At 33.4% G+C, this 15,140-nt stretch overlaps 1 protein-coding gene across 1 annotated transcript; it reads right to left on the bottom strand.

The window, feature by feature from the left end:
* Positions 1 to 3,695: 3,695 nt before the first annotated feature.
* On the bottom strand, positions 3,696 to 15,095 carry LOC134231280 (ankyrin repeat domain-containing protein 13D-like). The gene is made up of 14 exons (XM_062713219.1): positions 14,823 to 15,095; positions 11,677 to 11,821; positions 8,933 to 9,057; positions 8,611 to 8,656; positions 8,093 to 8,146; positions 7,755 to 7,844; positions 7,276 to 7,459; positions 7,016 to 7,082; positions 6,643 to 6,804; positions 6,186 to 6,465; positions 5,685 to 5,846; positions 5,087 to 5,187; positions 4,616 to 4,710; positions 3,696 to 4,358 (listed from the first exon to the last, which is right to left on the bottom strand). Exons 1-14 carry the CDS (start codon positions 14,919 to 14,921, stop codon positions 4,151 to 4,153), a joined length of 1,818 nt encoding a protein of 605 aa, XP_062569203.1. The 5' UTR covers positions 14,922 to 15,095; the 3' UTR covers positions 3,696 to 4,150.
* Between the last annotated feature and the right edge of the window lie 45 nt (positions 15,096 to 15,140).

Raw genomic sequence — 15,140 nt, 5'->3', positions numbered from 1 at the left:
GGTATCACATCTGTTTTAGACAAGTATGTTCTGTGCTATAATAGTTGACTCTACATTCCTTTAACTGGACTTAAATCTTAGTACATGTACTGGTAACTTTAATTTGTAGAAGAAATGTCCTTGGATATCAACTTTACCTGCTGTTTGAAACCTTGTTTTGAACAGTCAAAACTGATTTTAATACATGTATTTATTCAGCATATATTTCAGTGGAGAGAGTATAAATACATGTAAATTTATTTATTAAAATCTGTTTTATGTATTATTCTTTTTAATTGCCTATGATCTTTGAAATAGAAAGAAAATGCATCATAATTGCAACAGTTTTCATTTTAATCCATTACATACAGACATCAACCGACAACAGACTGATGTTATGGGCCAAATAATTAGGTTGCACCTCAACATTAAAAATAGCTATATATTCTTACCAAAAAAGGCACCACTTAGTGTTGGTAATATTTATTGAAAGCAAAATTTCAAGAGGTTTCCTATTCAGAAATTAACAATTTTTATGCCCTTCCCCCCCCTTTGAAGAAGGGAGGGCATATTGTTTTGCTGCTGTCTGTCGGTCAGACAGTCTGTCTGTCAGTCCACCAACAGTTTCAGTTTATTTTCTTTGCAGTGGTTGCACATACTGAAATAAAATTGGATATACAATTTTGATAGAGTTATGCCCCTTGGACTGAAAAAAATTCCAATTATTAGCTCACCTGAGCCGAAGGCTCAAGTGAGCTTTTCTGATCAAAATTTGTCCGTTGTCTGTCGTTGTAGTCGTCGTCGTTGTTGTCGTCGTCGTTGTTGTTGTCGTCGTCGTAAACTTTTCACATTTTCATCTTCTTCTCAAGAACCACTGGGCCAATTTCAACCAAACTTGGCACAAAGTGTCCTTGGGTGAAGGGGATTGTTCAAATGAAGGGCCGTGCCCTTTTCCAAGGGGAGATAATCATGAATTTGTTAAAAATTAATGGCATTTTTAAAAAATCTTCTTGTCAAGAACTGCTGGGCCAGGAAAGATGAAACTCATGTGGAAGCATCCTCAGGTTGTGTAGATTCAAGTTTGTTCAAATCATGACCCCCGGGGCAAGGCTGGGGCCAAAATGGCTGACCCAAGTTTTACATAGGAAAAATCTTTAAAAATCTTCTTCTCAAGAACCACTGGGCCAGGAAAGATGAAACTCATGTGGAATCATCCTCAGGTAGTGTAGATTCAAGTTTGTTCAAATTATGACCCCCGGGGCAAGGGTGGGGCCAAAATGGCCGACCCAAGTTTTACATAGGAATATATAGGAAAAATCTTTAAAAAATATTCTTCTCCAGAACCACTAGGCCAGGAAAGATGAAACTCATGTGGAATCATCCTCAGGTAGTGTAGATACAAGTTTGTTCAAATCATAACCCCCGGGGCAAGGGTGGTGCCAAAATGGTCGACCCAAGTTTTACATAGGAATATATAGGAAAAATCTTTTAAAAATCTTCTTCTCAAGAACCACTAGGCCAGGAAAGATGAAACTCATGTGGAATCATCCTCAGGTAGTGTAGATTCAAGTTTGTTCAAATCATGACCCCCAGGGCTAGGGCGGGGCCGAAATGGCCGACCCAAGTTTTACATAGGAATATATAGGAAAAATCTTTAAAAATCTTCTTCTCAAGAACCACTGGGCCAGGAAAGATGAAACTCATGTGGAATCATCCTCAGGTAGTGTAGATTCAAGTTTGTTCAAATCATGACCCCCGGGGCAAGGGTGGGACAAAATGGCTGACCCAAGTTTTACATAAGAATATAATAAATTTAAAAAATTCTGAATCCCCTATAATTTTATGAATCTAACATGCAGGACTGTCCAAAACTCTTGCATTGTTGAATATTGGTGGGAGCCTTTCAAATGTATTAATTATGATGCATAATTCTGTATATTGGTTTTATATTTTAACAAAAGGAATTGTCATAATTACTTACTAGTAGTTCAGAAATTCTGCTGTATGCGTAAGAATTGGAAGTCTCAATCTATTTTAAACTAATGTATATAAATGAATAAAAGGGAAAAATATATACATACATCTACTGAACTATTAGCTCATTTGTATTTTTTTGCTGTAACCATAATGTACCATAAGATGTGCATTTTAATATTTTGAATCATCATTTTAACCCCCATCCCCGCCTAATGACCATCTGCTCTATTCACCAAAAAAATTTAAACTTCCCAACATTGATTTAATTCAATAAGGTTTGATACACAAGATAAGTAGAATATATTAAGAGCATAAATCAGTGTTTGATCAATGCTTTATTTCATTGAAAAAAGATGTTGATCAGGATATCATTGAAATGGTGGCCATCTCTAAGGGCCTCACTTTCAGCAATGAAAATGTAAGGTAGCTGAAATATCTTCAGTGAAATCGTTGCATATCCTCAATCAAAATATGGAAGGAAAATAAGGAAAATCACAAATGTCAATTGGTAAAGTTTGAGGCTGACTGATATTATGCACCAAACTAAGACTTTAAACAGATAAGCTATTTTGGACCTTGGCCCTTAATTAAATTGATGTATGAGCCACATTGGACCAAGGGGAGAGAGGAAGTGCTCTGGACAAGGATTTTTTAAATATAATTCTGCTTTGACCTTAACCTTAGACCTAGAAACATGGTTCATGGTCACTGCACACCCTTTACCTAGCTGCAGAACTGTAGCTCTCTGAAAAAAATATATTGACAGACTGGAGAGCTACAGTGCCAACCATTGAAAAAACTGTATATTTATAGGCACAAAAAAGTGCGCTTGGTTCTTGATTATTTCTTCCAAATTCTTACCTCAATTGCAAAAAAGCTAGATTTCAAAAAAGTCCTTACTTCTCTGTCAATTACTTTTGTAGTTTACATCTGTACGAAGCATGTTGGACCGAATTATCTTGCAAACCAAAATGGCAGTATAAATAGGCAAAGTTTTCGATGATCTCAATTTCAGGACCAGGAGGGCTTTTGAAAGCAATTATAAGGAATGTTTTGTGCTTGGAAACAGTGAAAGAATATGTTCGGAACACACAGATAGTTATATTTTGAAGTGACAATTTTTAAAACATGGAGAAATAAATCGAAAAACAGCGCACTTTTTTGTGCGCAATAAATAAACAGTTTTTTCAATGGGTGACACTAGCTCTCCGGTCTATCAATATATATTTTTTCGGAGAGCTACAGTCTGCAGCTAACCCTTTACCCAAAGACAATCAGTGGGTGAAGTATGAGCCAGATTGGGCCAAAAAGAGAAAAGAGATCTCGGATGGACAGATGAATGGAAGGACGCCCCAACAGACTGATCTCTATAGGGTACCTGCAGAGTGGGGCCCTAATTATAAATTTCAGTGCAATTCTTCAAAAATGCTACTCTTCCAATAGTTTTGGTGTTATTTCAATAAGGCAAGCACAAGCAGACTTACTCAGAATACAGTGTATTTTCTTTCAGTTTATTTCCATTTCATGGGATTTGTTTTATTGCTTTCATATAAATATGAAAATACCTAACCCATGAGAAAAATAGCACATGAGTTCAAAGTCAGATCCAAGGTAAAGTTTACCATTCATTAAATTTTATTTTAGCTCACACATGCCCCAACTTCTCTCATACTTTCCAACAGAATAATTTATATAGTAAAGAGACTGCTACTTAAATATTCATAAATATACATAGAAGCTGCTGTAATAATGAATTTTAATAAATTAAGCAACAACAATCATACAGTATAAACCTGACTTTGTAACAAAATACATGTATGAATTATCTGCAGACTTTTGGACAATGAACACAAACAATTAGCACAATGACCTAATAGGGACCACTAGCACTTTCTGAGAGTCACGATGCCTGGTAGGCAGGGGTATTTGACAGGACATATTCCGAACAAAAGATAGCGTAATCACAACTGCATCTGGAAACAACACATACACTGTATATGATCTAGATACTGGATTAGGAATGTAAACCTAATGGAAAGAGGCGCCATTATGGTTTCAATACAAGATCGATGATAAAAAGATCCATTGTTAAAGTCAAATGATATCACATGACACCTGATAAAGCACATGAAGTCTTTCACGGAAGGTAATATGACAGAGTCTGACAGCCCTCATTTTGAGGATTCGTTTGTCCTCATTTGTCCTCCAGGGACAGTTTTAGGATTTTTTCTAGCTCCTCGTCTTCTTCTTTGCGCCGTTTCTCATCCTCTGTGAGGGTCTGTTGAGACAGTTGTAAGGCCAGCTGTAGGTCGTCGTCAATGTTATTGACACTATTTGGTTCTGAGATTATCTCAGGACTAACTGGGTTCCCTGATTGTAGAGCTAAACTCTCCGCTATTGCTCTGAAAAAGAACCATTGATTCCATTATTTCAGGAGTTATTGCCCTTGAAACAATATTTGTGCCTTCATCATTTTAGGTGCAATGTTATTAAAATTGAATTATTGGAAAATAACAACATGTGAAAATACATGTATCTTTGTATCATAGCCTGTATAAAACTAACAGCAGAATCTACAAATTAAAGTGTGCTCTTAAAGTTCTAAAATAACATTCATGATTTCTACAAGTATATTTCAAACTAAATGGTAAATCTTTACCTTTGTAATAGAGCATCTTCTTCTTGTCTTATTGAGGGCAAAGGTCGGGTTGGAGGGGGAGGTCGTATATTGTTTAGGGCTTCATAAAACGTCAACTGCAATAAAAAATTGACCTACATGTACTCTACAGTAGAGTTAAATGAATGTTTCATATTCAAATCTGAAAAATTTGATTCAATCCATTGCTGCTAAGAACTGTGAAATTACCAATTTTCATGGGGGGGGGGGGGGGGGGGTAATTTTTGTTTAATGGTATGAAGAGATTTACTAATTGATGTCCTTGAACATAAATGTAAAATATAATCTAACAACTTAACACATCTTCTCCCATGAAATCAAATCCCCATAAACCAATGAGTTTTCCTTGAATCTAAAAAATTTGACCACAAAAATTATTTATTTCAATTATGTTAAACTGCTCTTTCATTTTACAGTCTTCAATTTTAAATACTAACTAAAGTTTTCAATCACCTGTTCTACAGGGTCTGTGTTACCATCCATCAAACTCTGCTGAATGGCAAACTGTAAAATCTGGTCGTCCTCATCTCTAAGTCTCTCATGGTGAATATCACCTGTTAACATAAAAAACAAGACTGCCTGATACTACTTATCAAAAGGAATGGCTAGGTAGGATAAACCCTTACAGATTGGGAACTGGAATTCAACAAATGCTGCATAAGTTAAATTGAGGTCAAACATAATTATTTGAATACCTAAACATTAAGTGTACAAATTAAGGTCACCAGATAATGCAAGAAAAAATTTTGATTTTTAAATACCACATTATCTTCTAACTCATAAATTCTTAACCCATTTTCATAATCATTTTCAGTGAGAAAGCATAGAATTACAGCCAAACTTCGTTACCTGGAACCTGATGGGACTGAGAAAAAACTTCGAGATATCCGAGGATTCGAGATATTTAAGGTTAAATACTTAGAGAATATGTGGTTGGGACTTCCACATCACTTTGACATATCCATCGGAATTTGAGATATCTGAGTTCGAGATACCGAAGTTCAACTGTATATGAAGAGATGATAATTGACCTAAAACATTAATATCTGACCTAATCGTCTGTAGCCTGCTGGAGGCTCGAAACAGGATTCATCCACACAGGCCGTCACCTTCCCAGCATCCTCTATTGTGGTGACCCCCTCCACAGGCGTATCACAGCCATTTATATTTCCAAACGTTATCCTGGCATTCAGAACATGGAACAAGGGAATTTCTGACATGGAAAAAAGAAGTAAAGTTGACTTTATTTTTACATATTTTTCACCTAATACCTTATCAATTTCACATCAAATTTAATTCTCCCATCTTACAACTGAATTTGAAGGATGAGTTATTAAATCGAGGACTGAAATGAGACTTCTATTCAACAAAATTTACAAAATTATATGTAAACTCAAAAATCTGATTTAAAACATTTCTACCTAAAATATTCTATTTTCTGTACCTATCATAAAGAGTTGTAAATACATGCACTTATTATTTTTTTTAAATTAAAAATTACATCAATTGACAACCAATATTAGGTATTTCTTAACTTTAGTAGCATACCAACCTATTTTCACCGGAAATCCAGCCGGTAATTGTAAGGTGATAAAATCTCTCAATTTTTGAAAATGTGCATTGCTGGCTGCCATCAAGTCAATGATAGGCACAACCTGCTCTTGTAGGGACAATGGGTAATGTTCACACAACCACAGAGTAGCTTTAAACTTCTGAGTCTTTTTAGATTGTTCGATGGGACGACCAATATCACGATCTCCAAGGTCTACACAACTATTGAAATACTCCTCTTTTGTGATATGACTAGGATTATAAATTAGATCTGATATATCCTGAAAATGAATATTCTACATTTTAGAAAGTTATTTTAATCTAATACCAATAAATAATTATAGATTCAACAATTAAATGAGCATTGTGCACTCTGTCCTTTTTGATCAATTTAAAATCACTTTGGATGATTCTTTTAAAACAATTCCAAGCTTACAAACTTTTGACACTATCCCTACCCCATTGGTGGCTCCCTGCTTTTTGTTATGCTCCTCTGCTACCCCTAGGAAGGATTCCAATGGCGTTTTGCTACTTTTACTTTTGGATTTCTGTTTGTCTGATTCAGACAAGTGCTCCGTCCTTGTTTTAGTTATAAGCTCTACATTCGATGCACTAAAAACCTACAATATTGTCAGGAAGTTTTAAACTTTTTACTTTGTTTTGTACATTTAATTTCTGCTTATTAGCATCACTACATTAAGTAAAGCTTAAATACAAATGCATCTAAACTGACAAAATAATTATCATTACACCTGTTGCCATATAGTGACAGGGTGAAAATAACCTTGTATGAAGTCAAAAACAACAATTTAATGTTACTAAATATGTTACCTTAGCTTCGTAGCCATTAACAACTTCTGATCTGTCACTTCTCCAACCCCAAATCCCAGATTTATTTCTGTAAATATACATACAAATGTAGGATATAATCCTTACAAACATCCAACAATAATCAAAAGAAAAGGCCTTCATTTATGTACAATATGAATTACACACTCATTTATGGATTTAAATGTTTAAAATATGTACTTTAAAATATAAGTACAGTACCTATTCAACTGGTTTGTAATTAATAATAACAATATTTCTACCTTTCAAAAGCTATTTTATCGGTATCTATGTAAGTTGTGACCACAGGGTTGGTGAGTCGAGCTGCGATGGCGTCTTCTGACGGCTTCATCAATGACATGTCAAAGTTTGCTGGGAGAATCTGCATTGTCTCCGTGAAGACCTCGCGTCTGTCATGATCAATCTCCATTGCTACTGCCCTGTTGTCTGAAAAAGCAGTATACAATGTTAATGCTATTTCATACACTAAAATAATATACTGTAACTGTAAATGTAACTTACCAGTATAAATGTAATGTAACTGACCAATATAAATCTAACTGACCAGTGTAAATGAAACCTTCTAGTGAGATGAAACTGACCAGTTTAAATGTAACTGACAAGTATAAATCTAACTGACCAGTATAAATGTAAATAACTTAGACTAACCAGTATAAATGTAACTTACAAGTGTAACTGTAACTTAAAAATGTAACTACTTACTTGTGTAATCGTAACTTACCCGTGCCTTTGAAGATATAGCTCCTGCTTCCCCTTTCCCAGTTCATATTGTCAAACCCCAGGAGTGTGGTGTCTATTCGTACTTTGGACCCTATGATTCAACAACAGTGTATCAATTCATTACAAAATTCTTACATCAGCCATGTTAAGTAGTTTTTCCTTTTTTACACATTAAATGGAATTACATATAAGTAAGATACTTATTTCATCCATCTTTCCTTAAATTTTTTGTTGCAGGATATGACTTTTAACAGAATATAGAGTAACTTCACTTGATATGGAAAAGAATAAAAGAACATTCATCCCCCGAGTACAGAGAATTTCCTTCCCAGTTCTTACCACTTTTCCACACTCTGTATGTATCGCTAGGACACATCCTGGATACCAAGGGAACTGAAACACATTAATGAGTCTGCCTTAATACGTAGAATATTATATACATCTTTATTTTGAGGTGTTACCCGATAAATGTTTCACAGTTTTGTACCTTGGTAACTCTGTAAATTGTTGTGGAAGCTTTGATGGTCTACTAGAATTTTATATTTCTCCTAAATAAGGATAAATTATTTGTGAAAATATTCAAAATAGCTAGACATGTATTTTTATTTCATCAACATTTCTACATCATCAAAGTTTCAAGATGTAGAGTGTTTCCATGTACTTTACTGTATGTGTATACCAGGTATTTGAAATTTACATGTACATAGTAGGTACTATGACTTTCATTAGACAACAAAAATGAATTTATAAAGGCTAGTACACAAAAACTGCTGAAAGATAAAAGATAAAATTTAAAAGAAAATATAAAAGTAATGAAAAACTACAATGGAAGTCAATATTTGTTTGATTTCACTTACCCCAACTTGTAAATTCCCACTTCATCTCAACATAGAAATCTGGAGACTGCAAAATATGATTTTAGTTAGAAAATTCTACTTATGTGTATCATATGCTTATTATAAATATCCTCTGTTAATCAATTTAGTTCTACTTTTCCTTTTCGACTTCTTTTCAGTGAAATAGTTACAGTCTAAATCAGAAGAACAAACTTTTGGAAAACATGTAATCAAATGGAATAGGAATATTATACACACACAGATAAAAGTGTGCATTTGTACAAAATTTTCTTTAAGTGATATGGAACAACATCTATAATTCTAATGTCACATGATTATGTACCTCCTTGAGCCTTTTCAGAAGGTCTGGGACCCCTACTGTCCTTTTGCTGTACCTCTGATAGTCTCTGTTCTCCAGCACAGTCTGTACCAGCTCTGGATCACCGGTACAAACAGCCTCATGTAACACTACAAAGAAAGGAATCAAAGTACTGAAAGTACTGAAAAGCGGTTAGCATGCTTTCATCGAATATGTACAGTGCACAATAACAAAAAATGCATTGAATGATGATATTAAAGTAGGCATGCATATCTTTTTCCAGTGTCATCAGCAAAGAAGCAGACACACTGAATTTTGTAGTACTTAACTAAATGGTATAACCAATAACATCCCAGACTGATGTCACAAATGTTTGTTTCAAAATATCAACTCGAGATTTTCAGTTTGAAAGACAGGAAGTTCAATTTCAAAAATTTCTCCCTAATTGTCTCCATTGGTGGCGTCCAAAAGTGCTCAGAACGAAAAAAAAATTCTGTTGATGTTGCAAATTTAATTGGCTTTCATGCTCTATTGATTCTGAAATTAGGTAACTGTAAAGGCTACTATAGCAAACAACTCAAAAAGAAAATAAAATGATAATTCAAATTCTTTAGATTAATTGATTTGGAGTACTGTACATAGATCTTTAGCTGGCTAGTCTGAGAAAAACGGATGGACGAGCAGGGAATTAATTAATTTCAGAGAGATTCAGTTTCGTAGGCTCACTGCGGGTCAGCAGGTGTGACCTGTCATTGGGGATGCTTACTTCTCCTAGGCACCGGAACTTTCAAGGATCCGTTTTTATTTTGAGACCGATCACTGTTCATTCTGTATTTTGATACAGATACTGAGTACATCTGTTTATTAATATTATGAAGTATTTCTCTCACAGGAAGAAAGACAAGTAAACAAGATAATAAAGTTTTAAGAAATGTACATTATTGACTTTTCATACTATTAAATGTTCGAATAAGTGAATGGTGTATGACAATTATTTAAAAAAGAGTCTTGCACGATATGTACAAACGAACATATACTGAGTATTTGGCAAATATTTTTCATGAAATATTGTAATATAAAAAAAAAACAAAAAAAAAAAAACAAAAAAAAAAAAAAAAAAAAAAAAAAAACAAAAAAAACGTGTGAAAAGGAAAGTTGTTGTTTAATCCATCAATACTAGTATTTTAGTTAAAAATTCAAAGGTTCACTAAAAGCTAAAAGTCAGTGTATAACAAACAATTTAATTGTCCATTGCAAGAATTACCTAGGTATCATTGTCACTTTCTTCAATATGTCGCATAAGCAATACTTTGTTTTTTGTTTTTTTTTTTACTAAAAACAAGTATGCGAATTTCTATCAGTATGTCTATAAGCATCTGTATTTTAATTTTTATTTCTTCTCAAAGGCTCAAAATGATAATTAACAAATTGGACAAATTCAAATTTAAAAAGTATTTTTACAACTTATACCTTGCATAGGAATTTAGCAAACTTTCAAAAATAATCATTCATTAGATATAATTTTCAATTTGTGCTTATCGTCAGGATTTTTCATGCCTCTTTTTTTATGTGCATATTTTATATCGGCTGATTTTTAGAAAAGGATCGAATGCCGATTAAATTTTTTTCTCCAATTTTTTAAAATTAATTTTAGTATTTTCAGGCACCCATTATTTTTTTTTTTTAAATAAAAATGTGATCTTTTAAAATCGTTTGTAATAATTAGACTGAGTACAGAATTTATCTCTGGAAACAAAGCTTTTATCATCTTTTAAATAATTTCAATTGAGAAAAAAAGGAGAAGAAAACAAACATTTCATTATGGAAGTAATCCATAACTGTACAACTTACAGATGTATTCAGTATTTTTATATAAAGGCTTTCTTCGTGTACTAGTATTACTTAAGTTAATTAAAGGGATGCCTTAATATTTTGGAAAATGAAACTCAGTCGAGAGATTCTCCGATGTTTTGCAGTCGGTAATAACCTTCAACCCCTTTAGCCAGTAATTAACCCGTCCTCCCTGTGCCCAGTAGCATAATTCGGTCAAATATTTATTGTTCATGAGGGGTGCCTTATAATTAATCACAGGCACCTGAATTTTTATCAGTAAGTCTCTAAATTAGCCAAATATCGAAACATTCTACCCCCTCTATATATAAATACACAAGGTGTCCAACGCCATTTTGACCACCTGTTCGATTCAGGCTTCAATTTAACACATAAATCGGAAATGCCTACTGGTTTTCGTGTAGCATTGGGTTCAAATATGATATTTCTCGCTATACATTTCTTCCTAAAGTTTAAATCTAACGCGTTGATAATGTTATCAGCTAAACTTCATGCTGTCTTCGAATTTCGTCACAGGGCCCAATCGCCATCAGCTGATGTCACAGAAATTTAATCTCGACACCAAATGCTCCTATACATAAACTTTTTTTAATACAACAATTATAAATTTATTTCATTGACAAACAAAATCAGAAAAAAATTAAAAAACCGAAAGATTATGTTGTTTTGATAGTCTTGATTTTATTTAACATATGTTATATGTGTTAGAAACAAATCATAGGTACTAAGTAGAGGCTTTGTTGAAGTTTCCACTGTCGATAGGTAGCGCCTTATGGAAGTTTCCGGTGTCGATAAAAATTGGACACATGCCATAAAGCGGCTAGCGAAGCTAACCGCTTAAAAATTCAATTATTTAAAAAAAAAAACCCACACAATTACAAAGTACGACAAAAGTTTATCAAGTATGTAATGTTTACCTGACCAATAGCCTTTGTTTTCTGCGAGTGTACTCGCTCCATGTCTTAAAAGAGTCCGAGCGCTCTCGAGGTGCCCCAGGGCTACAGCCAAATGTAGCGGGGTTCTCCCACGGGGATCCTTACCCTCAATTATGACAGTATCATCCTAAAATAAAAATGCATATTGTTCATAGTCGCTTGTATAAAGTCCTTCAAAAAGAATGGCATATTACAAATCAAACAGATAACATAACACACAACCATGACACAAGAGGAATTTAAATATCTGAGCCATATGACTTTGATCATGTAAGATCTCTTGATCTTCACCATTACAAGGCTATTTCTTTCAGAATTTTATACATATTTTCTTTTTGCAGAACCATGACCTTGCTAAATAACCCTTACCTAATCTAAATGACCTTACATCACAATTATGATACATCCTCTGTTCGACATCAACTTTTGTACAAAAACTATAGAATTATAAATTGTTTTTGGATTTCATGCATTACACACTCTAGGTATTATAATCATAAATGTTTTGGCAGAGTTGTGCATTTTGGTAGTTATGTCTGATTTTGATAAATATATATTTTTTAATATGTGTTTTGTATATTTTTTATTTATTTCCTCATCATTTCAATTAGTTACTTAACAAATATTAAAATCAATAACTATACAAGTGATATCAGTTTCCCAATTAATTAGGGTTCCAAGCATTGACATATACAAATGTGGCAGATAAGTGTATCCTTTCCTGAAAATAGCCTTGAGATCAGTATGTTTTTTTAAGGCCATTGGAGAGTTGTGATAAAAATTCCATTGCAAAATCTCAGGTGTTATACAGACAGCATATATGAATTTATGACCTTGACCTTTTGATCTCAAAAAAGAGTTCATTCATAGTGGTTTTGTTATTATTAGTTTTTTAAGAAGGCTCAAAGCAAACTAATGTTTTCATCTGGGAAATGTTATTTGTATGGAATTAATTTTGACCTCGACCTTCAACTTTAAAATCAGAAAGGGTTTTCTTTAGACCATATGAGTTGTGATATAAAATTTTGTTGCAAGTGCTCAAAGACTTTTAAAAATGTTGACCAGAAACAAAAATTGTAGTATATAATTTCATTGCAAAAGCTTGAGACATCATCAAGGAAATGAAAGTTGATATCAAGGTCATCAGAAGTTTCTATTTACGGCCTTGACCTTTTGACTTCATGATAAATAGGAGTCTTCTTAAGCCACAGGGAGTTATAAAATTTCATAGCAAAACATAAACAGCTAAGACACAGTCAATGTCTAAATTTATGACCTTGATTTTAAATTTAAAGAAAACTTATGTGTTTAATGTGAATATTAGAGAGCGCAGCGAGCTCAATAGACTAACAGGAAATACAGGTTGAAATCTGCACATTGTTCCAAGAAATTTTTATGAGTCCTTGTGAAAAAATTCCAAACTCCCAATAACCCTTTGCAGTGCATAGCAACAAGGTGGGTTAAACATAGCAACAGCTTACTGGAAAAAGATTACAAACATCGATTTCATGCAATCTCAGTGCCACAAAACTATATTTTTTGAGTTCTAAGTCAACAGGACTTTTTATTTGATGTCATACTTTCGTCACTCAAACAGCTCAGGTATATCCGATTTTGTTGGAAACTTCTGAGAAATTTGCATTAATTGCAATCTCGATCCCGATACATGGGAGGTGGTTTCTATTTATTGTTGTGTTTTCTTTTTTTTCATTGAACTGAGGATAGGCAGCACAGTGTAAACTGTTTATAGGTTTTTACAAATACAAAGCTGGGCTCGCCCAAACGGTCACACCATAAAACATACTATGATTTAGTAGGTCTATGCTTAAAGTGTACAAATGTTCAATTTGTTGTTTAGCTGCAGAACTGTAGCTCGACAAAAATATATATTGACAGACAGGAGAGCTACAAAGCCACCCATTGGAAAAAACTATATTTATTGCGTGCAAAAATTGCGATCAGTCCTGGTTTAATTTTTCCAAATTCTTATCCCAGTTGCAAAAAAAGCTAGATTTAAAAAAATTCCTTACACCTCTCTCAAGTACCCTCCTAGTACACATATGTACAAAGTGCGTTGGACCTAATTATCTTGCAAACCGCAATGGCAGTATAAATAGGCGAAATTTTCGATGATGTCAATTCCATGACCAGGAGGCCTATTAACAACAATGAAAAGGAATGTTTTGTTTTGGAAATAGTGAAAGAATGTGTTACGAACACACAGTTAGTGATATTTTGAGATGACAGTTTTAAAACCATCGAGAAATAAGTCGACAAACAGCATGCTTCTTTGTGTGCAATAAATATACAGTTTTTACAATGGGTGGCACTGTAGCTCTGCGGTCAGTCAATAATTTTTTTTTCGTAGAGCTAAAGTTCTGCAGCATTTGTTGTTGTATACAGGTGTCTCATTATATCGCGGTACTAAATTCTTTTGCATAAAAAGTGTAATTTCTAATTTTTGTTTTAACTTACATCAAATGATAATTGTAATTCTAACTTTGGCCTAACTTTTTAGTGTTCAATTATTTTTCAAGCTTGCATCGTTTAATTTGTGGTCTATTTTTAAAACAGGAAGTCTTATTTACCTCCTAAATCGGAGAGTCTCATTGTATCGCGGTATGGAAATACATGGAAACTTGTAAATGATACAGACCTCAATTTTTATTTTTGAATTTACGATGTAACTTTACACGAAAAAGTGAACAATTGTATATACTAAAGACTTTTAAAAGATGAAGTTTATTATGATTTTTACGAGATTATAATTCTAATGGTCTAAATATAATTTAAAGGAGACATGAAATCAGAAAAATTCGTTTTATTTTTATTCAAAAGGATGTTCCATATTTCTTAATCACCGAAAAAAAATAATCATTCAAACAACATTCATAATGTCTATCAACAAAAAGAAAATAGGCTATGTATCCACATTTTTGCGATATACCGCGATACAATGAAACCCGCGATATAACGAGAATTGAGTATACATACATTTACTGAAATTGAAACAGGATTGGCTAAAACAAAACTACAGATCTACTCCACTTTTCCTAAAAATTATCTGTCAAATCATAGAGATATACTCATTATTCTAACAATTTCAAAATTACTAACTGAATATTTACATTTGATTTGTTTGACAATTCTCGTTCTATTCCTTGGTAATCATTATCCCAAACCAGCCAATGGATGGGAAACTCCTCTTGAAGCGATTTAGTAGACATGTCTTGTCCTGGTGTCCAAAGTTATCATGTCAGAGATCCTATCATTTATGATTCATCTCTTCTATTTTGCATTTTCTTGTGGAAAAGAAAGTTAGACTGCTGCTTCCGCAAAGACGACGTTTTATGTTTGTCGCATAATATTCCAAATATAATAAATAATTTTGCAACTCATGATTGTTTATGATTAAATTTTGATATTACGCTATAATATATTTTTCC

Source organism: Saccostrea cucullata, unplaced genomic scaffold, assembly GCF_032062105.1.
Source record: "Saccostrea cucullata isolate Sc308-1 unplaced genomic scaffold, CSIRO_AGI_Scuc_v1 ctg462, whole genome shotgun sequence".
Taxonomy (NCBI): domain Eukaryota; kingdom Metazoa; phylum Mollusca; class Bivalvia; order Ostreida; family Ostreidae; genus Saccostrea; species Saccostrea cuccullata.
This window is presented reverse-complemented; position numbering and strand designations above follow the sequence as displayed.